General features: G+C 33.3%; 2 protein-coding genes across 10 annotated transcripts in view; one reads left to right on the forward strand and one right to left on the reverse strand.

Annotated features, from left to right (window-relative positions):
* Positions 1–3711: 3711 nt before the first annotated feature.
* LOC149897020 (uncharacterized) lies at positions 3712–13751 on the reverse strand. The gene is made up of 4 exons (XM_090117020.1): positions 13637–13751; positions 4136–4358; positions 3948–4009; positions 3712–3873 (listed from the first exon to the last, which is right to left on the reverse strand). The coding sequence occupies exons 1-4, from the start codon at positions 13749–13751 to the stop codon at positions 3833–3835; spliced, it is 441 nt and encodes a 146-aa protein (XP_089973146.1). The 3' UTR covers positions 3712–3832.
* Positions 13687–25757, forward strand: part of LOC149897021 (protein Fe65 homolog) — a 53546-nt gene continuing 41475 nt past the window's right edge. For 4 of the 9 annotated variants that reach the window (XM_090116619.1, XM_090116618.1, XM_090116616.1 and 1 more), the window contains exon 1: positions 13688–13883. The gene's annotated coding sequence lies outside the window, so the exon portion shown is untranslated. Of the gene's footprint in view, positions 13936–25757 lie in introns of all 9 variants that reach the window. The other 5 variants (XM_090116615.1, XM_090116613.1, XM_090116620.1 and 2 more) reach the window with 3 other exon arrangements.

The following is a 25757-nucleotide window of genomic DNA, read 5'->3' on the forward strand; positions in this document are numbered from 1 at the left end:
GCCGTGTGGTCTGAACAAGACGTTAATTAATATGACACGATTTCTTTGTTATTTACTTTTTCATTGCTTTATTACCTATACTTTTATTAAGTTTTTATTAACCGGCTGAATGGCTAAGGCTATGTTTACCTGTTTGTTCTAGCGTGATGCTGTAGAATTTTTTCATATTTGACCGAGACCGACCTCCTTTAAAAACCATAGTAGTACCGTTAGGTATCGCTGTGTGCCTTATTCGATTTAAAGAAAACACATTTCTGATAGTAAATATTTTATTTAAAGTTGTTTTGATACACAACTTACCATATTTACACCCATGAAAGCTAAAAATGCCAGCCTGAAGTCCAGATGTTTTGAACAGTCATATATACCGCATTTCCAAAAATAGAAGGATTTGTTTTCTAAATGTTGACAAACATAAGGAAAAAGGAAGAAAACACATACTAAATTATCAAACACAAAATTATAATAAGTATTTTAATTCCCAAAACATGTGGAAGGCAATGGCGTCGAGATGTCTACGATAAGCTCGCGTGACCATCAACCTGCTGTATATCGACCATTTGATTGTTATTTAATCGATACTATATCCTGTGGCTTTGCTCAGTTTAATATGCATGCTAAGATAGTTCATAGTAGACCTGAAAATGTTTTTAAATTAAAACTTACAGGGAAATGCGAAATAATAACGGGTTTAATGTTAGGTAGGTTGTGCACTTATTCCTGTCCTGGAACTTTTTTAAATAAATTCATAATATATTTTCTATCTGTATTTTTTTGAAGTCAAACTTTTTTAGGCGCATTGAGAGTAAAATGTCAAGGTCGCGTCATGGCAAAACCGTCATGCCATGGAGTAAGGCGACGATTTTGGTATCTTTGAATCTGGCCAAAGAAGCTTCACTTCTAACACGTGTGTTCGGCACACACGCTCTTTTTTTTTAAGCATGTTATGAATTTATCAGAGTTACAGGATAAGAAGAGTTGATAGGAATAAATATTAAAATACGTGATCGAAAGACGATACTACATGTTACTTATACTAGTCAAAAATACTCATTGTTCTTACGACGCATACTCTCATCAATAGAAAAACAATAGTTTAAAAACAATGCTATTACTTATTACAAAATGTAGGACATGACGTCTGTTGCGAACCTATAATTCATATCGATAGTGCATTCCTAGTAATTACAGAGGTTGGGTTGCGTAATCACACTTATTGGTTTCAATTTTGGCATTGTTTCGCCTTTGGTAACAATTAATCAAAGATCTTTTAGTCAATATATCTGACCCGCTTGGCAGAGGTTGGTGACCTTGACTGTGCTACAGATAAATAATATAAATATATGAAAACCTAAAAAAACCCTTAAATAAGATAAACGCACAAAATTATTACATTGCCAGCGATCCTTGATAAGTGTACAAGGTTTGGATTAAATCGGTCGGTGGGTTTTAATCGAGTCTAAAGGAGTCGATTACAAACAAACAGACAGATGAAATTAATAAAAGCATGTCAAAAATACTAGGTATCCTATGTTCTGACTGAATGAAGATAAGGTATTTTTTAGTCTGGATGTATTTGTATGTAGGTCTTATTTCGTGGTTTATTTACAACAATTTACGACCTAGATTAACATATTTCTCACAAATTATTACACAGAATTTGATTTTTTTAGAATTAGTATGTAGAGTTATTTTTAGGGTTACTTACTTAATATCCTAAGGCCAGGGCAAAGGGCATCGACAGTATAGTCTGAGACTATGTATGTACTTCGTCATGTATTCCGATTTTTGGCAGCATGTTTTATCACGCTCCAGCATTTTCATATAATAATGGCCTCTGCGATAACAGTCCGACGCGCGCCTAGTTAGCTTTCGAGGGATTTTTGGATTTTTAAGGTTCCGAACCTCAAAAGGTAAAAACGGAACCCTTATAGGATAGGACATCTCGCACTTGGCCGGTTTTATTATTTAAATGTTCGGTAATAAGTACTTAATCCGTGACCTTAGTGGAATTTGGGTTAAATGCCTTTCTCAATATATTTATCTTTAGTTAAGTTCCTATTAACGTTACTAGTTTTTGTTTTACGGCGAGTCGAATGCAGTGGGTACTTTCGAAACAACAAACAAATGATAAAGGAAAGCTGTTGTTTAAGTTTAGCAAACAAACATGTTTAAAATTCAAGTTCCCACGACATTGTATGAACTTATTACTTGTACACAGTAAGATTTCAATTGTTAAGTGTCTGTTATGTAAGTAATAAATATTTTAACTATTCAAAAAATAGTTTAGAGTCCATAATATTATTTATGCATAAAACATCTAATGCTCACTACGATATAACAACAAAAACTGTATATTTTGCATTCTCGCATTCGCATAGTAAAATGTTAAGTATCTAATCGAAAATCGCATTAGTTAAGACGATACACAAAAAAAAATCCACTGCTTGGCGGGCGGAGTCTAATAGCTCGCTATCGCGAACGCGGGTGTGCGCGAAGTCATTCTTGCATACTCGCCGCGCTGCCGCTGGCCGACTCGGGACAAACATGTATGGAGTCGTCATACAGTTATAATATTGTTATACATATATTTAATTGTTGATTTATTGGTTTTATTTTCTTGCTTATAAACACAAAATTATCTTCTTTTTAACAAATACTTAGACATTATTAATAATTATTATTTCGTAATGTTTACTTTATTACAAAATAATACAGGTTATAAATAATCTTTAAAATAACAAAAAATATTGTTACTCTGAAAAAATGAAATGGTACCTAATTACGCGGACTACTGAATTGATTTAGATAGAATTTGATGCTGACGTAGATATTACATCATGCCCAGAAATGAAAGGTACTATTTCTGAAAGAAGTTATAAACCCTAATTCTTCTCAGTCAAAGTCAAGAGTGGAAGATATCGCTAATACATTAAACTGATGCGAAACTTTGGATGTTAATTTGTATATTTTTTTGTTAGTTGTTACTTAATCACGTCAAGACTACATTACCAATTTTGATAAAATATAGCTAATTGCCTGGATTTACACATAGGATACTTTTTATCCGAACTGAACACTTCTGTGGGATAAAACAGGATTCACGATATAACCTAATTCCACGCGGGCAAAGCCGCGGTCGGAATGATATTTTTTTAAATAAAAAAATTGTTTAAAAAAAACACAAAATATATTGACGCATGTATTTATTTTTTGCACTCTATAATAATTGTAATTATTCATTACAAATAAGCAAAATAAAATAGCCAGAACAAAGTTAGGCCCTGGTAGGATAGGTAGGCAGGTACAGCAATGTGAGACGAACACTGGCTTATTTATACCAATAATAATGTATTATAAACATTAAATTAAGTTTACTTTCTAACAACAAAAATACATAATATTAGCTAATGTGAAAACGAATCAACCAATCATCCCACAACAATGAAATGTGCACACAAATATTCATCCAAATCGGTTCATGTGATTAGGAGGAGTGACTGCAGCGCCATCCTCCGGGCCCAATTGTGTTTCCACTTTCCAGATCACCCAGGAACTCAATTTAATATACTTACACAAAATTTTTCGAAATGAAAACTCACATTACTATGTAAATATGAATATAAACCGGTTTTCATACTAAGCATTTCCCGCACAGGTGTAGTAAGTATAAATGAAATAAATATCAACATCAAATTCTTTATACAACATACTTATCTACCACCTTCTAAGAAATTCTTGAAATTTTTTCGTATTTTTTTTAAATATAATACTACTCCAACGAGCTCCTGTTCCATAATTCCATATTACGTCCACCATACTTCCACTAAGTTCACCATGATTTTTTATTTCTTTGCACTTTGTTGCTTTTTGCTAAAAATGGAATCATGCGATAAAACCAGTAGAGCGTTGATAACATACATTTTTGACTGAATAAAGGTACTTACGAAGGAGTGGGTTCACATTGTGAACAATCAGTGGGTTTATTTTCCTTCTGGATTCCGGATTTCTGAAAAGATTATTTATGCTATAAATGAAAAAATCTTACACATTCGTTATGTACTTAAAACAGGGGTACATATCAAACATCGTCTATAATACAATTATCATCAAATTTAAAATAAAACCAACTTACTTCATTAATTTGTTCCAATTGTAAGCATTCTTTTTCCTCCAACCTTTATGTTTCTTCTTCTTATTTTCTTTATTGTCCCCATTTGTCTCATTTTGTCTTATCGTGTTGTCACCCTTTTTTACGATTGCGCAAGCGACACAAGTTCCCCGTGTGACGGCCGTAGCGGGAATGACTCGTGCAGCGATCGGGGTAGGAAGGTACAGGGCGGCTCTCGCTATATTGGCTGGTCAGGCGCTAATTTCAAGTATTTCTTGTTTATTTCAAAACCATCGCATATTTCAAAATTCTAACACGGTAGACGTATAGGTTGTATATTTTTTAGTTAATATCCAAAAAGTCGTAACTTTACGTTTGTTATTTTGAAGATGCCAGAGATTAAAAAAAAATAACAATGAGAACTTTGTATTTTTTTTCTATCGAGAAAATATTATGGAATCATGTTTCTAAAACGGTAGACGTATTGTGTTACTATTGAACTTTCTTGTCAAGAATTTTCATCACGACAACTTTAATAATATAAAAATTACGAAGGTTTAAAAAGGGCCGTAAATGTTAGAAAAATTAATTCATCACCTTAAAAACTTACAACTACAATTTCATGGAACCCAAGTACTGAAAGTTTTTCATAACAATGCAATATACAAGAAAATTATATGCAACTAGAATTTTCCCTGAAAACTTAGCTCTGACGTGTTCAGATGACTCACTCGGTTTTCCCTTTTTGTCATGACACGCGATTATAAACCTTATTGTGTAGGGGCAATGATACAGGAATGTAAAATAATGGGTCAAGTTTCTAAGGCTCAGAATAGGTTGTTGGGATTTACTCTTCGACTGGGACAGTCAAGGATGTGTCGATTTTATGTTTATTTCGGATTTGTGCGGCTCATTTTGAAGATAAGATTGAGTAAGTGCATGTTTTATATATTTTATATTATACTAGCGGTCCGCCCCGGCTTCGCCCGTGGTACATGTTTTCTTTCCATAAGAACCATCCTCGTACTTCAAGGAATATTATAAAAAAAAGAATTATCGAAATCGTTCACGCGTGATGCCGTGACAATGGAAAACGGGTTTCATTTTATTTATATAGTCTAGTTTTCCGCCCGGGGATTCACTTGCGTAGTCAAAGGAAAGCCTGCACAATTGCACATTTCCCCTTCCCGTAGGATTTCCGGGATAAAACCTGTTCTATGTCCCAAACTATATTTTTGTATTGTTAAATGGTTTAAGCGTGAAGAAGAGACAAACCAACAGACAGCCAAACAGAGAGACTTTCTTTTGCATTTACATTATTGACTGGTCTATAGATATTATGTAGCCTTTTTCTTTGAACAAGCTAATTTCAGGAACAACTAGGTGTCGCGGAAGAATTCTAACAAATACCCGCGGCTCCATCATTAAAGCGGCTCGACGGAACACAGTGGGGTTTTAGTCGGTAAGAATCCGACATATCCCACGGCTCCTTCTCCGGGGGCCGTGGGTATCTTTGGAAGATTTCCCCACTATAAAAAAAAAGGAACAACTAGGTACTCTAAAATTAAGAAATATTTTTGTGTGAAATAGTTTATCTGGTCTGTGGTCATACGGTGACTATAAGAAGTAGAAAAACAGCGTTGAAAAATGTCGCATAAATGTAAAAAATATTCATTTTGAGAGCAAGCGAAATTTTGTGGGTCAGTTAGTAGTATGAATATTTTTCCTAGAAATTAGGACGTTTCCGTACCTTTGTTCGGTATTCTGAGGAATATTTCTATGAACTGAAACGTGTCCTATATTCTCGCGACACGAAAATAATTAGGGAGATTTTAATTAAGGTTTAATTTTTTTGTTTTCTCTGTAGAAATAACTAATTTCTGGTTTTCTTCAAATTATATTGTACCCACTGTTTTGGAAGTCTCTGTAACCAGAAACATTGTCTACATGAAATCGAAATTTTACAAAAATCGGTTCAGTAATTTTCATTTATTAAAGGATAAACATGGCCGATGGTGGCTTCTGGCTAATGGATAATTGATTGACTTTTAATTGATGGCACTTAATACGTGAACTTAACACGTGACACCGTTGATTTGGATGCCATTTCATAATTTTACACCAATCACCATTTTATTAATTTCTAGACTATGACATCCATAGGTCATAGGGTAGTATTTACAATTATTTATGTGTTTGTCAAGTCAATTTTAACCTACGATATATAGGTAATCGTCAGAATTAGCATATATTTTTATACCTATCATTTTTTCTTATACAAACATTCTAAATTAATATTTTATTGAAATCTGAAATGGCATATGATAATTAAAAATTATATAAGGCCTAACACGTGCGATATGCTGATTCACATTTCCAAGTCCCTTGATATTAAAAAAAACCGGCCAAGTGCGAGTCGGGCTCGCGCACAAAGGGTTCCGTAGCAGCAAATATAATAAATTACAGTTAAATCAACCTATCTCAAAAACTATAAGAGATACTTTGATCAAACCAAAAATCGTTGAAAGAGTTAATTAGCATGCATCACCTCTATTTTTTTTAGAATTTTATACCCCGTAGTTATAAAAATAGAGGGGGGGGGACATACTTTTTACGACTTTGAGAGCTGATATCTCAAAAACCGTTCACTTTAAGAAAAATGTTTTTTAGAAAACTTTATATCATTTTAAAAGACCTTTCCATTGATACCCCACACGGGTATGTACATCGAAAAAAAAAATTTCATCCCTCAGTTACATGTATGGGGGGCCCCACCCCCAATTCTTTTTTTTACTATTTAGTGTCATATTTTTGTAGCGGTTCATACAACACATATTCCCATCAAATTTCATCACTGTAGTACTTATAGTTTCCGAGTAAATCGGCTGTGACAGACGGACAGACGGACAGACGGACAGACGGACATGACGAAACTATAAGGGTTCCGTTTTTGCCATTTTGGCTACGGAACCCTAAAAAAAACAACTTATAAAGAGACCCGTGAATAGGGTTGCCAACCGTACTCTAAAATTGTGCTCTTAATATATTTAAATTTAGAGTTGGAGGGTTTGGACTCCTATATTTACATTAAAAACTATGAAATATCGTATGTGCTGCTAAAAGTACAAAAAAATACCTTTTCAAAAGTACGAAATCTTTATTTACCTCCTTTAAAATCAGATATACTCTATTTCTTCTATAAAAAAGTTGGCAACCCTTGTGAAGCGTACCTACTGTATCGAAATAGCTCAGATTGTAATGGAAAATCAATACGTTTGAACGTAAAGCGGATTAATTATTCAGAATAACAAACATGTGTTTTATTGGATTATAATACTTCTTTTGTTAAGGTAAATGTCGTGATTTTTATCTTTTTCTTTGTGAATGTTATTGTTCGGGTTTTAAGCTATTGCATAGCTTCTATCGCAGGCCTTGAGCGCGGCGACCGAATGTAAAAATTCCGTAACGAAAAAGCTAACGCCCCCCACTCCAACCGGCACAGCGATGCGATTTGCGGCTTTACCGCGGCAGTCCTCGAGTGCCACACGTATTTTTTTACATTTGTTTATGTTGGTTACGTTAAATCCTACTAATATTATAAATGCGAAAGTTTGTTAGGGTGGTTGTATGTTTGGATGTACCTATGTATGTACGTTTGTTATTCTATCACGAAAAATACTACCTACTGTATGGATTTGGATGAAACTTTGCCGTAAACTTTGCTGGTTATATATCAGAATTACGTGCTGGCCACGGACAATTCGCTATAGCGAAAATTCGCGCGGCGCGACTGGCGGCGCGTCTTGCGAATGAATCAAATGTATGGAAATGTACTGGGCATGCCACGCGCAGCGGCGACCAGCGAGACGACCGGCGAATTTCCCCGAGCGAATCGCGCGGCACGACTAGCGATCGAAACAAATGTATGAGTTATTACGGCGCAGGCCACGGAGTCGAGCGGCAGACGCGGCGACTACTCCCGGAGCGAACTTAATTTAAAATAGTTTGTTTTTTTTCGCGAAAATGGAGACGGAAGCTTTTATTGCAGAAATTCTAGCTAGACCAGCTATTTGGAAGTCTAGCCACCCGCAACATAATTTTTCATCATGCCTATATTTTTCATATTTTTGGTGGAATTCTCCGTCTGTAACACGATTTCTATTTAATTCGTGTACTCCACTATATCTTCCAAACATTAAATCTTGAGCAAAAAAGCTGCTACTCTCCAAACAACGTCGAGCTAACTTTGATAAAGCCATCTCGTCTCCTCGTCTACACTGGTCGCGGCGGCGAACGCAACTGCCCGTGGCATGCACCGCGCCGCGCGAATTGCCGCGCCGCCCGTCGCGCCGTCGGTCGCGCCGCCGGTGTCCGTGGCCAAGGTGTTATACATGAGCTGTAGAAATACTTGATTTTAAGTATTCGTATATTTATTTGAGTCTGTCCGTCTTATAAATGTTTCAAACAAAATTGCAGACTAAGGTTATAGTCAGTAAAGTATGGTAAAAAAGCCATTAGTTTCAGTGAGGAAAGCTTTTTATCGTTGTAGAAGAGCAAATATTGTGAAAAAATTTACTGCCCTACTCAATTTAAATAGATGTTGATCGTATTGCACATTAAATAACTTAAGTTAAATCTAAAACATATTGACTATTGAGAAGATAATCTACGGTATATTTTAGTATATGAACATTAAACGAAAAACCATTTTTATCGATATTAATGTATAAAAATTCGTCGTTTAATTAACATAATTGCAATCGAAACTAGAAAATGTGTATTGTGAAGTAAATAATAGATGTTAGAACCCGTTTTTATTTGCCTTTATGCGATGTTTAGCAGCGACATTGTGAATGTGGGCCAATGAATGGCCAGAGAAATGGCGGGAAAATCATGATTTTTTTGCTAATTGTTGATAGGTTATAGATTTTTCTAATGTATCCTAAATGTTTTATGGTTTTGCTCGTGTTTAAACGCTTGAGTCGCTCTTGGTTGTAATTTTGCAGACTGACTTTAATATAAAATAAAAAAATACACATACCTAGGCTTTCCATATACAAAATGCTTTCCACATCCAATTCTCCCACTACTAACGATAGTTACTGGTTATTATTCTGTGCCACTATACCCTTGTATTATTTCAAATAAGAATTAATTTCGAATTACGTAAACAAATGCTAAAAAGTAAAAAGTTTTCTTTTAAAATTTGTATTCCATCTTACTTTTTAAAACAGTAGGTAGCTCACCAAACCTACCGCCAAGCGTCTGATATATTTTAACGCACTATAAAATTCCTAGTATAATGACATACTCACAATTTTTATAAATAGTCGTAACAAATCGCTTCCGCTAATCTTAATCTAATCGCCATTTCCATGGCCCACGCACGTGCAGTGAAGCATCGACGCATCTTTACCCAATACGCGGGTTGCGTCACGAGGCAGACGCGTGAAATGTGACAAGAGTTACTGCTTTATTACTTTACGTGTTTTATTTATGTGGTTATACGCAATTTGACTAGGCAATTAATACATAATAGTATTTATTTGATATTGTTATGTATAGTAAAATATAGCATGCGTTATCACGCGAAGCATTTAGGTATCACAAACCAAATACGTGTGCAAAAAGGTTATGTCTAATGTTAGCTACATTAGACATAACCTTTTTGCAAACGTACTCTTTAGTAATCTGTGGTCTAGGTTTCGAATTTCGAAGCCTTGTATATTTTTTTTTATTTTTAATATTAGTAGGTTGGTACCATTGAGATATACATATGGAGACGACACCGCCAACATCACTTATGTTCCGCTCAACATACGCCATATGGCGTATGTTGAGCGGTTTTTTTTAATGGTTTTAAAGTGAAACGCATCAAATATGCCTTCGTGTGTGTAACGATATTGCACATATAATACAAATAATACGGAAAAGTGCAAAGGAATAACTTTCATCGGTAAGTACCTAACTAGATAATAATTTTTAAAACTTAGAGCAAAAAAATGGCGCACAGATTTTGTTCGTGGTGTCTCCTCCGTACGTAGTAATATTATCTCAATGGTTGGTACATTATTTTTAATAGCCTTTGAGTTTTTTGCATAAAATTTTATTTGTTTTTGTAAAGAGTAACTAATTACTTTTGAAACACATTTAATTCAAAACCGGAACCTAAATGTCAAATGTTACCGGTACGTACATATTTTGTAATCTGTGCAATTAGTTAGGTACATAAATTATAATTATTTACATTTTTAATTCGTACCTATGTTACTATTTTTGTTATAATTCGTATACTATTTTTATTAAAACCCTTTCTGTTCATATGAACAGAGTTTTTATATGTCTAGTAAATAAATAAAGAGTGAGTTTCAGTTAAAAATACATTTTGTAAATGTCAAACCTTTTCTCGTACGCTTTTCTTTTCTATTTTTATAAAATCTTATGAAATGGCATTATTAAAGCATGAAGGTTATATATTTCAAAAGGTTAAAGATACCATTTTGAGTGTTATAAATAAGGGTGTTAATTTAATTTAACCCCTTACCGCATACAAAGCCATATATGGACGACGAAGTTCATGAATTTTTTATAGGCTAACTATAAACAATATCTAAAAAAACTATCTTACATCTTAAACAGCATTTCATCGAGAATTGGAATGTAATTAATTTATACAGTGTAAATATTATCCATCAGATATATTATAGATTTAGTCTAGCGCGTGCGACGGTTTGGGTGCGCGGAAAAAACCGTGATTTTCAAATTAAGATTTCAATATCAAAAAGGTGAGTAAAGCCATGAAAAAAAATATTACTTCATTCTTTAGTCTTTCTAAAATAAGGTAAAACATTTGGTTTGGTTGTTTTTTTGCTTTAATCATGTTTTTTTTGTACTTTTCCAAACCTGTCATATTTGGCTTCGTATGCATTCCGTCCAAAATATATTATGTCATATGTGGCTTGGTATGCATTCAAGGATACTTTCACTGATTGTTCCAGTATCGATCCTGGACACTTTTATCTCACTGCTAAGCATGTAAATATCATATCATCATCAATAAATACAGACTCATACTATATGCCACTGTATGATTTTTAATTAGCCGTTTCAGAGCAAATGCGAAAGTCAGGGAAAGCTCTTATTACCAAAAGACGTGGTCGTCTCTCAAAAACTTAGGAACATCGGCATCTCTGGAGTCTCCTCAGTATTCCTGACTCGCCAATTGCCGCAATAAAGCTACGAAAAACTCCTGCAAGACATCTAGATTTTCACTTTGATTCTGTACGATCTGATGGGATTAGTCATTACCCAGTTTGGAAGAAGAACGCCCGTCAGCTATGCCTATATTGTTCCAATTTCGTTCCTTCACGTTATGTGAAAAATATAACGTGTTTTTATGTTATAATGACAAACGTAGGTAATTGTTTTAAGCAATTTCACGAAGTATAAGTTGGCTGTGATTCTGGGTGTTATTTAGGTATCCATATAAAGTACTAACATTTCGCCCGCGGCCTCGCCCGCTTTTTCAAAGAAAACCCCGCATAGTTCCCGTTCCCGTGGGATTTCCGGGATAAAACCTATCCTATGTGTTAGTCCAAGTTACCCTCTATATTATGTGTGCTAAATTTCATTGAAGTCGGTTCAGTAGTATTTGCGTGAAAGAGTAACAAACAAACACATACACATACATCCACCCTCACAAACTTTCGCATTTATAATATTAGTAGGATAGGATTTATGTTAAATATATGTAGTATATCAGTTGACTTAGCATTCAGGATACAAGCCTAAGTTTAGTTTGGGGCTTGGCAACCATGTGTGTGAAATTAGTCCGGAATATATTTTTATTTTATTAATTAGTTACTTTTTTCTAATTGCATACGAAGCCACATATGACAGAAAAAATACAACAAACACTTCATACGAGTCCATATATGGCGCCGTTTCATATTTTCTATAATATAAGTAAATAATTTTTTTTCTCAATTTGATCTCATAATGTAAGGTCTAATAAACACTTTTTTGCAAAAAAATAATTTTTATTTCATCTCCTTAATAATTCATGCAATAAGGGGTTAAAACATTGAAAGGGGTGGTTTTTATCTAGAGGGTTGTTACTTGTTGATCCTTAGCTAATGTGTTTGAAACCCTAGTGTTAAAATAAGGGTTCTAATACTTTTCAACTTAAGTTTAATACTGATACTTATATGCTTTTCTAAAGCTATATAATCTTACTAGCTGTTGCCCGCAGCTTCGCCTGCGTGGAAAAGACAAATTTTCATGATTCTAACTTTCATCCCCTATTTTATCCCCTTGGGGGTAGAATTGATCAAAATCCATCTGCATTCTGCATGCCAATTTTCAGCCCGATCCGTTCAGTGGTTTGGGCTGTGCGTTGATTGATTAGCTAGATTACCTACCTAGGTATAACCTCTTTATTTAAAAGACGTGATATAATTCGTAAATACATATTACCTATGTACTTATTAGGTACGTATCTACTCTGATTTTCTTCGTATTAAATATAATATTGCATTATTTCGGGTATTGCCTAATAATCATAACCTTATTTATTAATATGTACCTACATATACCAATTATATCATTATATTTTATTAATGGAAATTTAATAAACTCTAGAAATTTAAACCAATTATAATACAACTCATATTAATTGTAAACTTATATTTACTTACATAATATGATAATAATTGATTGCTCTTGACCTTAATAAGATTAGAAACTAGTTAAAGCACGTTGCTTTGTTTGTTTTTTTTACTCCATTTTCACACGAGTACTTAGGTACGTTTTATAATGATTAATGGTAACTTTTTTTATTAAACGGTAAATCCATTCAACATGGTCAAAACTAAAGATCTATTATGTAATATAATTGTCGTTTTACGATACTAAGTAGAATGTTTATGAAAAATCTACATAATAAACTTAATCAAAATTATTAGGACTTTAGATATACATAATATTATCGCTATTACGAATAAATTCTAGAATCAAGAATCAAAGGACATACCCATCTATGTATTACTTTACTGATTTATTTTTCATCACACAACTTCGTAGAACAATAGCCACCTCACAGTCCTCACACCAATAAATTTGTAGTTTGCAAAAACTTCCTCTTGCACTGTTATGTTATTTTGCCAATATTTTGCCTGAATAAGCCATCCTTAGCTTAGCTTAGTATTTCCATAACTTTATAGTTGACGCAACTGTGATCCGAAGTTGATAAAGTTATTCATTTCGTTTTTCTTTATCCTTTTATACATACGACATAATATTTACATTTGGGGTAAAATTCTAAATTTGAAATTTTCTATTGATGTGATGTAAGTATAGAAATATTAAGTCGAAAGAATAAATCCGAATGAATAAAAATTAAAATATTTCTTTTAATAAAAAGCTATAAAAGGCAAAACTGGGCAAAACTTACCAATTTGAACCGCAAAATAGGTATGTCAAACGGAATTGAATTAAAAAATGAAAAATCAGCTGTTCAATTCAGACCAATAGACGGCACTGGCCGGGGCGCGCATCCCTTATTGTACCCCGCCGCCCCGCACCGCACTGCCAGTCGCATTTCTGCCATAGAGCGTTGCACTAGTGCCGTTCGCCGCGCCATTCTAAATTTAAATCTTGAAAAAGTGACATTTGTGCTGTCAGTTGTTTTTTTTTTACAGACTATACAAGAACTTTTCAGTGCCAGTGTTTTTGTGCGAATAAAGACGTTGTGTAAGCTTAAAGCGATAATTAGGTACAAATTAAATTGGATGGAGTTTGTTTCAATAGCGTGATTCGTTTTTTAAGTAGGTCAATGGTCATTGGTTAAATAATTTTGTGTTTTGTTTTTTTTTGTTTACCGTGTTTGGATTTCGTAATCGGGTGATAAATATAGAAATTATTTTCCAATAAGATTTTAAGTTGGCTACATTGTTTGGATTCACAATAATATTCTGTTTACATTTGGGCCTTATCCTTATTTGGACAATAATTCTGCCCACCAGAGACTAAAGAGCAGTAACAGCCCTTTTGTGATTTTTCGTTTTATTAGTGATTCTGAAAGCGGGTTTCTTAAGCTTTCTATTGAATTAACTTACTTATTTCTAAGACTATAAGAATGGTTTTTATTTAACAGTTTTCACTTACTGCAAACGAAAAAAATTAACAATTTGGCGTGATTTCCCAACTAAAATACAGTATAAATTATACTGCAGATTAAATTTTAAGGTTTCATAACTAAAATGCAGTAAGCAATATAATTTTACAGTTCTTTAGATAGTTTTATATTTCTGGAAAAAAATTAATACGCAGTAAAATTTACCGCCATACAAGCTATTTTTACTGCAAATTAAGAAAATACAATTTATTGTCACGAACTCCCAACTAAAATGCAGTAAAATCAAAGCTTGTCGCATTTTAGTTGTGAATACTTAACATTATTTTATCATTATAAACTGACTAACACGCAGTAAAATACAGCATTACTGCAGATTAGTTTGGATAGCATAATGACACAGATATGATTATTCCTAGCTAAAGTGCAGTTAATGTTTTAAATACTGCAACTGTGAACTAGCTATTTTTCTTACTGCACTAGTAAATTGAACACTTTTTTCTTAAAAAACTAACTAAAATGCAGTATTTTTTTGACCTTACTGCATGTTAGTTGGGTTTCTTGACAAAATAACTGATCCAAACGCAGTAATAGGGCTTTTTGCTGCATTTTACTAAGTTTAAAATGGTATTTTTTACAAAAAAGGCTATGCAGTAATAGGCACCAAAAAGAATAAATGGCCATAATAAATTCAGTTATTAAGATATATTTTTTTTTATTGCTTTAACGTGTGAACCTATGCCTTTACAACCTTTCTGCATTCAAATTTTTTTGCTTATCATTCTGTTGATTTTTTAAAATCAATTCTTAACTTTAAATGCGTTTTACTCGAAATCGTGATTTTGCTGTTACTGCACTTTAGTGTATGGTGGGCAGAATTGTTGGCTGCTCATATTTTTGTTTTTAAAAACATACCTACTTAGTACTTTTTCATGAAGTTAAATTTTTACACATATAGGTACCTACCTAGGTACAATTTTTATGAAGAAAAGCGATGAGTAGTGATGTTTGAAGTGAAAATGCATATGCACCACGTGACACGTCCCATTTGCATTGGCGGCACATAACTACCTACCTATGTTATGTTATAAAACAGCAATGCAAATATCCAATTAATGAGCTAAGTCCGTCTTAACCGAGATTATGGTACAGCTTAGCCACAAAGCCTTTTGTAACATACAACAATAGATATGATTTTCTGCGCGTTTGTAATGAAAATATTTTTAATGACGCATCTTAGGTACCTACGAGAAAATATTATTTTAATTTAACTTAAAACAATGGTGTTTATTTCGCTTTTAATAGTCCGAAATTGTAGTTTTAATTACACATTTCGTGGGTAATTTAAATGTTAAAATAGCTTTTGTTTTTAAATTTAATAAAACGCTTTTTTATCTGTGTCGTTTCAGTATTTAATTATGTTTTAATGTAAGAGTTAAGTTCGTCTGTTTGCAAATATTAATTTTATGAATAGGTTTGGTACCTACCTACCTATACATATTTTGAAGGAGTAAATATTGTTGTTCGAAAAATCGCTGGTTTAGCCTATAGGTAGGTACATACCAAAGATAATTTCGATTAGGTAGGTATCTATACTAATAATTGCAATACGCTCCTTTTTTGTATCTTCATAATATAAACACACACACATTATACAATATGTACCTACTTACTTAAAATATTATAAAACAATTTTTTAAAACAAAACATCTACTCTTAGTTGTTACATCTACTACTAGGTAGGTACTTACCTAAACATAAGGTATTATTGATAAGATCTTTAATTTTTGACCATCTTTCATTACGCGGCAATGTCCAACAAACAGCGAATTTTTATGTTTACAAGCTTAGTTTACAAGATAGAATTGGTCTGTATTACTCCTTTGTGATATCTATGAATTCACTTTTTTGCAAAAACAGAAAACAATACAATAATTAAAATTAAAACAAAACCGCGTGTTTAAGTTAGTCTACATTTTACCTACCTATGACACAATCTAACTTCACCTAAAACAGTAAAAAATAATTCCAAATAGCCTTTGTTGAAAAATACGTCACGGAAATGATGAATCACAAAATGAATTAAGTGAACGCTAAATGGGCTGTTGATGATTGATCGCAAAACAGCCCGACCCCGTTTTTGGTTTGCGTGCAGTGCGTTGCCCTACGTAATGCGCCTATTGTGGACGGGCCAGTTCATGCATGTTATGTAAGATAGGGATAGTTTGGATTATTATCCTGATTCCTGGTATCAATTTAAATTCTACATATTTTTTGGTAACATTTTTAACCTATAACAAAAGATTAAAATATAAAATCCATTAGAATACAATAAATTATAAAGGTTTTCAGAATAAGTTTATGTATTGCTTTGAAAACAAGTTCATTGTCGTATCGCACATATATTTTCATATTTCTTGACAAAAATAGTTCGAGTAAAAATATCAAATAATGCTAGTCATCAATTAATTATTTATGAATGGTCATTGCTATCCACAAATACGAAATAGAAATGTGTGAAACTTAGAAAATTTAAAACGTGAAGGTGTGAAAATTACCCATGAAAACTTACCAATAAAATTTTCGCGCCATCAAATTAAATGTACGCGGAGAAATAGCAGAAAGTTGTATATTTCTATTACACGGTAATGTAGATAAAATATTTAATTTAAATATATGTACAGACATAAAATTTCTCTTCATCTAAAATTAATAGCACATAAGCGGTAAAATATTTATTAACAAGCTGCGCCCCGCGGTTTTACCCGCGTGGCTCCGCTTCTGTTGGCCTTGCGTGATGATATATCTAGCCTATGGGCTATGCCCTATAGCCTTCCTCGATAAATGGACTATCTAACACCGAAAGAATTTTTCAAACCACCAGTAGTAGTTCCTGAGATAAGCGCGTTCAAACAAACAAAAAACAAACTCTTGAGCTTTATAATATTAGTATAGATTAGCAGTGAACTAAAGTCCTTTCAAGTATACTAAATACAGATAAATCCTAGCCCAAATAAATCTAGCCAACTTCAGGCATGAAAAGAGTCATACAATAAATGAATCTGGGACAGTTAGGTCGTTGGCCTGCTAACTATATTGATGTTATGTTTCTGTTTTCGCAAAGATGGATTCCAGTTTTACATATTATTCTGTATTGTACATGAATAGAAGCCCCGTGTCATGATGTTTGTCCGCGCTAAGCTCCGAAAAAACTATACTTTTTAATAAAATTATGTCATACACAACATAATATTATGTCGTAGTCATCTGGTTGAATCTGCTATTTTTTGATTGAGTCACTAGCACACATTGAATGACGACATTTAATTGAATGCCTAGGACAGCACATAGGAAACGACGACAAATAATTAGGTATATCATGTTTACATCATGCAGGTCAAAAATTGAGAACAGATTTTTGCTTTAAATCAGTTCTCAGCAATACTTTATTTAAAAAATGCATTCTATTTCACTTAAATTTCTCCAATATCTATTTAGTTCATAGAAGAGATAAAGTAAAACATTTTTATCACTATCAATTAATTTCAAGAGCAAAAACTATAGCTATAAATATAAATCTTTTGAAATAAAAGTCCACTTTTGATATAAAAGAACACGGATATAGTAAAAAATAAACAAGTTGAAAGGTGACTTCGCCGGCGTTTGTAGACGACCTTGGGTATTATGAAAGTAGATTGTTGATATTGTTATAAATCTGCTTATTCCTATAGCCAGTGCGGATGTAGCGGTTTTGATGCTATTTTGATAAAATACAAACGAAGCTTTTTGCTGAAATGTTTGTTCTAGAAACATTATTTCTATAATATTCTTTTAATAAGAAAACAAACTTATTATTTTCATCAATATCAATAACTTCAGATTTCAGATATATAATTTAAAGATTCAGATGTAATAAAATGCTAAACGTCCCAATTATAAATTAAATAAATATATGTACAATAATAAAACAAAAATATCCCTATTCCCTAACAATTTCTACAAAATGATGTTTACAAAAATTTAACTAAGTGCCTAGTACTTTTATCATTTGCCGAAAAGGCAGGTGAATACCTACTACGCATTTTATTTACTCGGGTCACTTAATAAAAATACGGAAATCGAACCTACGATCCTAAACTATTATATCTTGTACCAATGAGCCATTAGTAAGGTCAAAGTGAGGTCAGCAGAGTATTATTAATATACTTAATATTTTTAATAAAATGGCCGTTATATTATAATAATTTTATTTAAATATTATGCTGACCTTTGGAATTTAAAATTTCGATGTTAATCATCTTTTTTGTGCTCAGTTTTACGCGAATTTGGTGTTTAGAAATTAAATATTGCAACGGATTTTATTAACGGAATAAATAATTAACTAATTTTATTTAGAGCAGAATTTATGTTACTTATTACTTATTGTTAATACTTACTAGCGGTCCGCCCCGGCTTCGCCCGTGGTACATATTTACGTTTTCTCTACATAAAAACCATCCTCGTACTTCAAGGAATATAATAAAAAAAGAATTATCGAAATCGGTTCAGCCGTTCTCGAGTTCGCTTACCAACACATTTTGCGATTCATTTTTATATATAAGAAGATTATGTTATGCTTTCAAATACTACTGTCTAGCCAAAGGATCTTAATAAGATATAGATGATAAAAACAAACAACACGACTGCAAAATTTTACTATTACTCACATTTTGGCGCCAAAATTTTGAATATTTAAATTTTTGTTGTACTTACCAAAACCACTCGGATCTAAATACATCAGGTTAGGCTATAGAGAGTTCCATAGAAATATGTACATAGGTACATACACACTCAAAAATATGTATTACGTCACTGCAGACGGGAAAAATTTTATTATAACATCGCACCTTGTGCCTCTTTCAGTCATCACAATCCTTTAATATTACGTCTTTTATATTACGTCATTTAATTTGTAAAAGGCTTATTACACTACCCGATATGAAGGGCCCTGCATCTAGGGTGGGCGTGTTCCCTAGTTAGTGTGGCGCTTATTACACTTCTCTGCGAATTGGGCCCTAACTCAGTTTATACGCGAATTTCTAGAGCGATAAACGTATTGTTGCATTTTACATTATGCCGCCGTCAGTATCACATGAGTAGAAAGACGGAAAGAAAGACGGAACAGAGACTAAGCTTCTTAAGAACGTGCAAAATTGTTACCTATTTTGGTAGGGTTGTCACAATAGGTTAAGACAAATTAAACAAAACTACCTACTACAACCCAACCTAGGTATGTACACACTTACAATACATACATACATACTTACAAATGCTAAACATGTAATAATAATGAAAGGTAAAAACACAACATGTACAATTCTCATCTTATTAAAAAAGGACCTAAATCCTAATAAAATAAACGCAAGTAGGTACTGACTTGAAAAAGTAATAATCAGAATATTTACTCACCTATTGTACTCCTTGAGATAGTTGAATAATTATGATATATTTTTAGTTTTTCTACTATTATTCATACACACAGTACAATAAACAACCATTTTTGACAATGAAATATTACGTTTTATATTAAAACTAGCAATGCCCTGTGGTTTCACCCGCATAGATAGCGATATCTTTACAGTGAAAAGTCTACTATAGGTCGGACATGAAAATCACCTTTTTCCCGTCCCGCACTACGGCCTTTTTTTTTTTGTTTTAGTGGGGAAATCTTTCATAGATACCCACGGCCTCCAGGGGAGGGGCCGTGGGTTATGTCGGATTCCTACCGACCAAAACCCCACTGTGTTCCGTCAAGACGCTTATTGGTAGAATTCCTCCGTGACCCCCGCACTACGGCCTGCTCGAACAGTATACCTACTATTTTCTGTAGATTGACACTTTTAAATTCGTTATATCTTTTGAATGGAATATCCAATTCTTTTCATTTAAAAAGTATTTTGCTGGTATTGAAACAGTCTATAATAAAACATCATTTAATGGGATAAGGATTAATATATGTGTATGGATAACATGGTTTGATTACTGTCGGCACTTCTATTTACTTTGAAAACGTAAAAAAGTTGTTGTAGTAACATAACTACTGAAGATGGACATATGGTATCGCGGACTTTCTTGTAGATATTGATCCATTCTATAATACTGTAGAACATTTTTTTGTTCTATCTTCAATAGATTCCGCAGCGCACGCGATGACAGAAGTTTTATTGAGGATTTTTTTACACCTTGGGTTACATTATTGCATTTTTGGTAAGGATCTCTAATTTTTTTGAAAATGCAATATAGCCTATGTTGCTCAGTAAAGATGCAGCTTTCTAATGGTGAAAGAATTTTTGAAATCGGTCCAGTAGTTTTTGCGTGAAAACCATACATACATACATACATACTTACATACATACTTACAAACTTTTCCTCTTTATAATATTAGTATAGATATTCAAACTTGCAAGTTGCAACTAATAAAACAAACAACGTGCGTCGTATCAACCCTGAGACTGTCCTCAGCCTGTGCAAGCGCAAACCGGTTTTTTCCAGAATCGCTGCGTACGCGACAAGCGGCCAGAGACACACACACATGGCCCCGCGTACTTGTAGTAGTGCAATCGATTCTCGCGTTTGTTTGAAGCTTAGTCTCTGTTCCGTCTTTCTACTCATGTGGTCAGTATCGAAACTTCAAAAAGTTGCTGTAGCAGTGGTAACCGTTGACGCAATAACAAATATTAAAAAAAGAAGAGAAAGATCTGGGTGAAAGAGTATTTGCGGTTACGTGAAAAGCTTTCAAATATGCAAATACTAAGCGTGCTTGAACCGGGAGTTTTAATGAAGTAATTAGAGTAGGTGCAGAACATTTTGAACACTTGTTGAGTTTTAAAACAATTAAATAAACAATTGATTGAAACAATTTATTTATTTGTTAACATGGCGGTGTGATCACAAACATTTGGAACTTCCCTTTTAAGTTATATAAACCTGTAATAGGGAAGTTTGGTGACACCTTACATACAAAAGCAGCCACTCCACGCACTAGTCGCGCGGCAACTGAGCTCCCTAACCTAACCGCCCTAAACGTTATTACATCACCCAATCTGCAGGGCGCTTAGGGAGCTAGGCAGATCGGGCAGCCGATCAGTGTTGCCAATTTGGCATAATTTATGCTAAATTTAGCATATTTTTACATTGTTTAGCATTTTTATTTGTTGTCTAGCATATAGCTTATTTTTTAGCATATAAAATATTATACATATAATAAAAGTTAAACCATATGAAACCAACTACAGTTTTGCTACCTTGCATACGTAAATTTAGTCGACATTTCATGGACATGCACAACTTCCACCTTGGAATTCTGGAATGAAGTAATGGATTATAAAGATGCAGCTGGTAATAACCCTTTTGCAGATTTATCACAGCTGGCAATATCATTATTATCACTACCACATTCCAATTTCCAACGCGGAAATAGAACGTGTTTTTAGCCAAATGAATGTCGTCAAAACTAAGCTTCGCAACCGTTTGTCGGTAAAAACTTTAAATGCCATTTTTATACATAAGATTCGGCCTAAAGAGGGCAGGAAAATGATGCTACTCTTACACAGTTCCGGATAATGTACTGCGCTCTATAGGCACCAAGGAAATATATAGTCTTGGCAATGAGGCTTCCACGTCTACGTCAACATTATCGGCTGCGGATGAAGACCAAGATATTAATATTTTATTTGATAATAACACATTCGAATAAGAGATGTTATTATTTATGATGTCATTATTTACATATGTGTAAATAAATGTGTTGGATAAATAAAATTTTAAGTAAAATGTCGTTTTATTTGACATTAAAAATTTTTAGCAAAATATTTAGCTTAATTATAAATCCTTTAGCAAAATTTTGGCAAAATTTTAACAGCCATTTAGCAAATTTTATGTTAGTCTTGCTGGCAACACTGCAGCCGATCGCCCTAAATCGGGACACTAACTCCCTAAGTCTTATTACACCACTCTTAGTTAGGGTTAGGGTCCCTAAAAATTGGGTGGTCTAATAAGCCTTTTACCGAAACTTGTTATTAAATTATTATCTACAAGCGGTCCTCCCCGGCTTTGCCCGTGGTACTTATTTCGCAATAAAAGGTAGCCTATGTTCTTTCTCAAGGTCTAAAGATTATCTGTGCCAAATTTCATCAAAATCGCTCCAGTAGTTTATGCGTGAAAACCATACAAACATACATACAAACCTTTCCTCTTTATAATATTAGTAATCTAAGATATTAGTATATATGTCGTGGCCATATCGTAAATTTGCTCATTTCATGATATGATTGGCCATTTCACGAAATGGTCGCATTTCGTGAAATGGCCAATTTTGTTTGGCCACATCATGATGTGGCTTGAGCAGATCAATGATAAGAAATCGTTTCACGATATGGCCAACTAAACGCGCGGTTTCTTCATGAAATGATCAAAATTATTTGATCATATCGTTAATTAGTTACATTAATCATTGGTAGAGGCGCTGCAAGCTCTGTGTTTATGTAATAAGATGGCGGCCGCTGGCGAATATTTAATTATTCGCAGTTAAAAACTTCATAATTCGTTTAATAACAATATAAAGAAAGTCATAGCAAAGAATTTACGACGGTTCGAGTACTATGGAAAATGTGGATATCTTATAGTTATGTATTGAAGAAAAAATGCGTCTTAAATAAAATAATTTAAGACGCATTTTTTCTTTTAGGATATATATTTATATATCCTACTGTAGTATTATAATTGTTTGTTTTTTAAAAAGCGATCCGCTTCTGGCACTCGCCGGCCGCTGCCGCGGCACGCTCGCTTTGCTCGCTCGGCTCGTGCGTTGTTTATCAAAGTCTAACCTAACCTAACCTAACTGTTTTTTATTGCAAAAACGATTCGCTTCTAGCATTCGCCGGCCGCTGCCGCGGCACTACCTTAAATGACATTAAACAAGCTGTTTTTAGAATATTCTGATTTTTTTTAATATTTTATGGACTCTTTATATTTTATACGATCTGGCCAAATGTGGATGGCCAAATCGTGAAACGTTGACGATTTAACGATCTGATCAAACTATGTTGGCCATTTCATGAAATGCGACCATTTCGTGAAATGATCGATCATATCATGAAATGAGCAAATCTACGATATGGCCACGACATATAGATATTCTTCTACAACTATATTTTGAGCTGTGATGGTTACTAAATCGGTATTTTACAAAAAAAATGGTACCTACCTATGGAACAAAATGAATAAAAATAAGAACATTATATTAGAATTTTTGCACACAAAAATAAAACAATAAAGATGTACCTATACGAATATATTTTCCTCGTATCCAATTAAAGTTTCCTGTTATTAATTGCCAATCTTAAAGTATTTCGTTGGATGAAATAAAAAACGCATGAAAAAGCGTCTATCCGCCAATTATTCTCGTTCATAGAATAATTTATGTTGGATCTAGCTCGCTAGACTTATGAATATAATTGCTTAAATTTAGTAAACAAGCTCTTTGCTAGTACGTGTACCTGTTTTTAATTTTACTGGTCAAAATCCTAATATAGGGTAAAAGCCGGATAGTTGCCGCACTTTTATAAAAAATGTGTACCACATTTTTTATACAAAGTGTATTCTTGAACATAGTTTATTAATCTCCTGATATAGCCTATTACTTCAAATATGTATTCATGTACACATTTTCATTACTTCAATCATAGACTATTTTTTTGTAAAAGGGAGCCAGTTTGTTATCAACTTTAAACAAAAATAAATGACTGCACATTGCGATTAATTTAAAAGCCTTCATAGCTATCTTCTTAGTTAGTAGGTCAACTAAATCCTCTTCTAAGTGGGATTAAATGGTTTCAACGTATCTATAAGAGCGGTTAGGTTTGACCTGGTTGTTTAGCCTAGGTCAGTTACTAATAGCAAATGAAATTTGTAATTATATTTTTTTTGTTATGTAGTTAAATTGCAGTGCTTTCTATTCATTTTGGTTAAATTTTTGATGAATCGAATTAAAATGTTGAATTGAATGAATTTTATTAAGTAGAATATAAAATTTTCATTGTTGGTTATGTGTATTTTTTGACAAAGCCCGTTTATTTTTCAAAATAATAACTTGTTTCGACCAATAAACTACTTTTATGCTCATTATTAAATCAAGGATACTGAAAATTTCATAGTACATAATTAAATTTTAAATTACATACACTAGCAATTATTACAAATGAACATTTTCTCGAATGTTCGCTTCGCCCTCGCGTTCCGCGTCACCAGGCGCGAATGCAACGCGATTAGCGCCGGTCCCATTGAGGCCACAGATTATATAAACTGTTGTATAGTCTGTGCTTTGATAGTGTCACTGGCATATTATATAGGTTGAAAAAAAACATTGGGGTACATAATTTGGAATTTAATTTGTATTTTTTCGATTGGAAAAGTTTGACTTTTTTTTACATTTTTACTCGCAGTTTGCTGGATTGCTTTATTGTAAAAATTCGCAAAGAGTAATAACTATAATATAATGTAGGTAATGTAACATATAAAAATTATTTATTTTGTATTTGAATGCCTGTTTGTCCACGTATTTCTGTGAAACTATGAGATGGACTGAATTATTAACTAACGGATGAACTTGTTAACCTGTATAATTACAGACTACATAAGTTCAATATTTCAAAAGATTCTAGTATCGGTCAGCCGCGACCGTCGAAATTCGACCTTCTCATTCTAACTCTCACCTGCGTTCCGTTACACGTATCGCAACTAAACATAAATTATAAATCTGCATTGTAATATGAAAACAATTTAAGTAGGTATTATAGGTCGAGACCGCCTCCTTGGTACAGTAGTTGACGCGTAAGCACTAAGCGTAGCACCTAGGGGTCCTGGGTTCGATTCCCGGTGGAGATGAAGAAAAAGAAATGTCTCGGTCTGGCAGGACACAGAAGGCTGATCACCTACTTGTCCCTAAAGAAAATCGATCAGTGAAACAGTATATACTGCATCTGCCCCTTACCCCACTAGGGGACATGGGACTTGCCTTTATATCTATGTCGGGGTAAACTCTAAAATACATGCGAAAAGATCATTCATTACGTATTAATATGTACATACTATTATATTTGTCACATAACATGTTTATTTTGACGATATTTTTGTTGTTTTGTCATTTAGTTTAGAACAGTCGGTTCCAAACAATTTTCCCAGTAATTAAAAGTATTTTTTCCATCCAATTATTATTATTTCAATGCAACAACGTATATCTCATGAGATAACTCGTTATTAAGATTAATTTGAGTTAGACAAAGAAATTGTGCAATTTACGCAGAATTGTTTTATTACAGAAAATAGGAGTTACGTAACTGATATAGGCTCGTTTTGATTATATAATTATGGTATTGTTACCGGTGAAAAGGAAATGAACATATAAATACATATATAATATGAATTTTATATATTCAAATAAAATAAAAAGCTATTTCTCAAATAAAATGAAGGCTG

This window comes from Colias eurytheme, chromosome 26, assembly GCF_061535395.1.
Source record: "Colias eurytheme isolate Ceu_HAF_F1 chromosome 26, ilColEury1 Martin Lab GWU primary, whole genome shotgun sequence".
Lineage (NCBI taxonomy): Eukaryota > Metazoa > Arthropoda > Insecta > Lepidoptera > Pieridae > Colias > Colias eurytheme.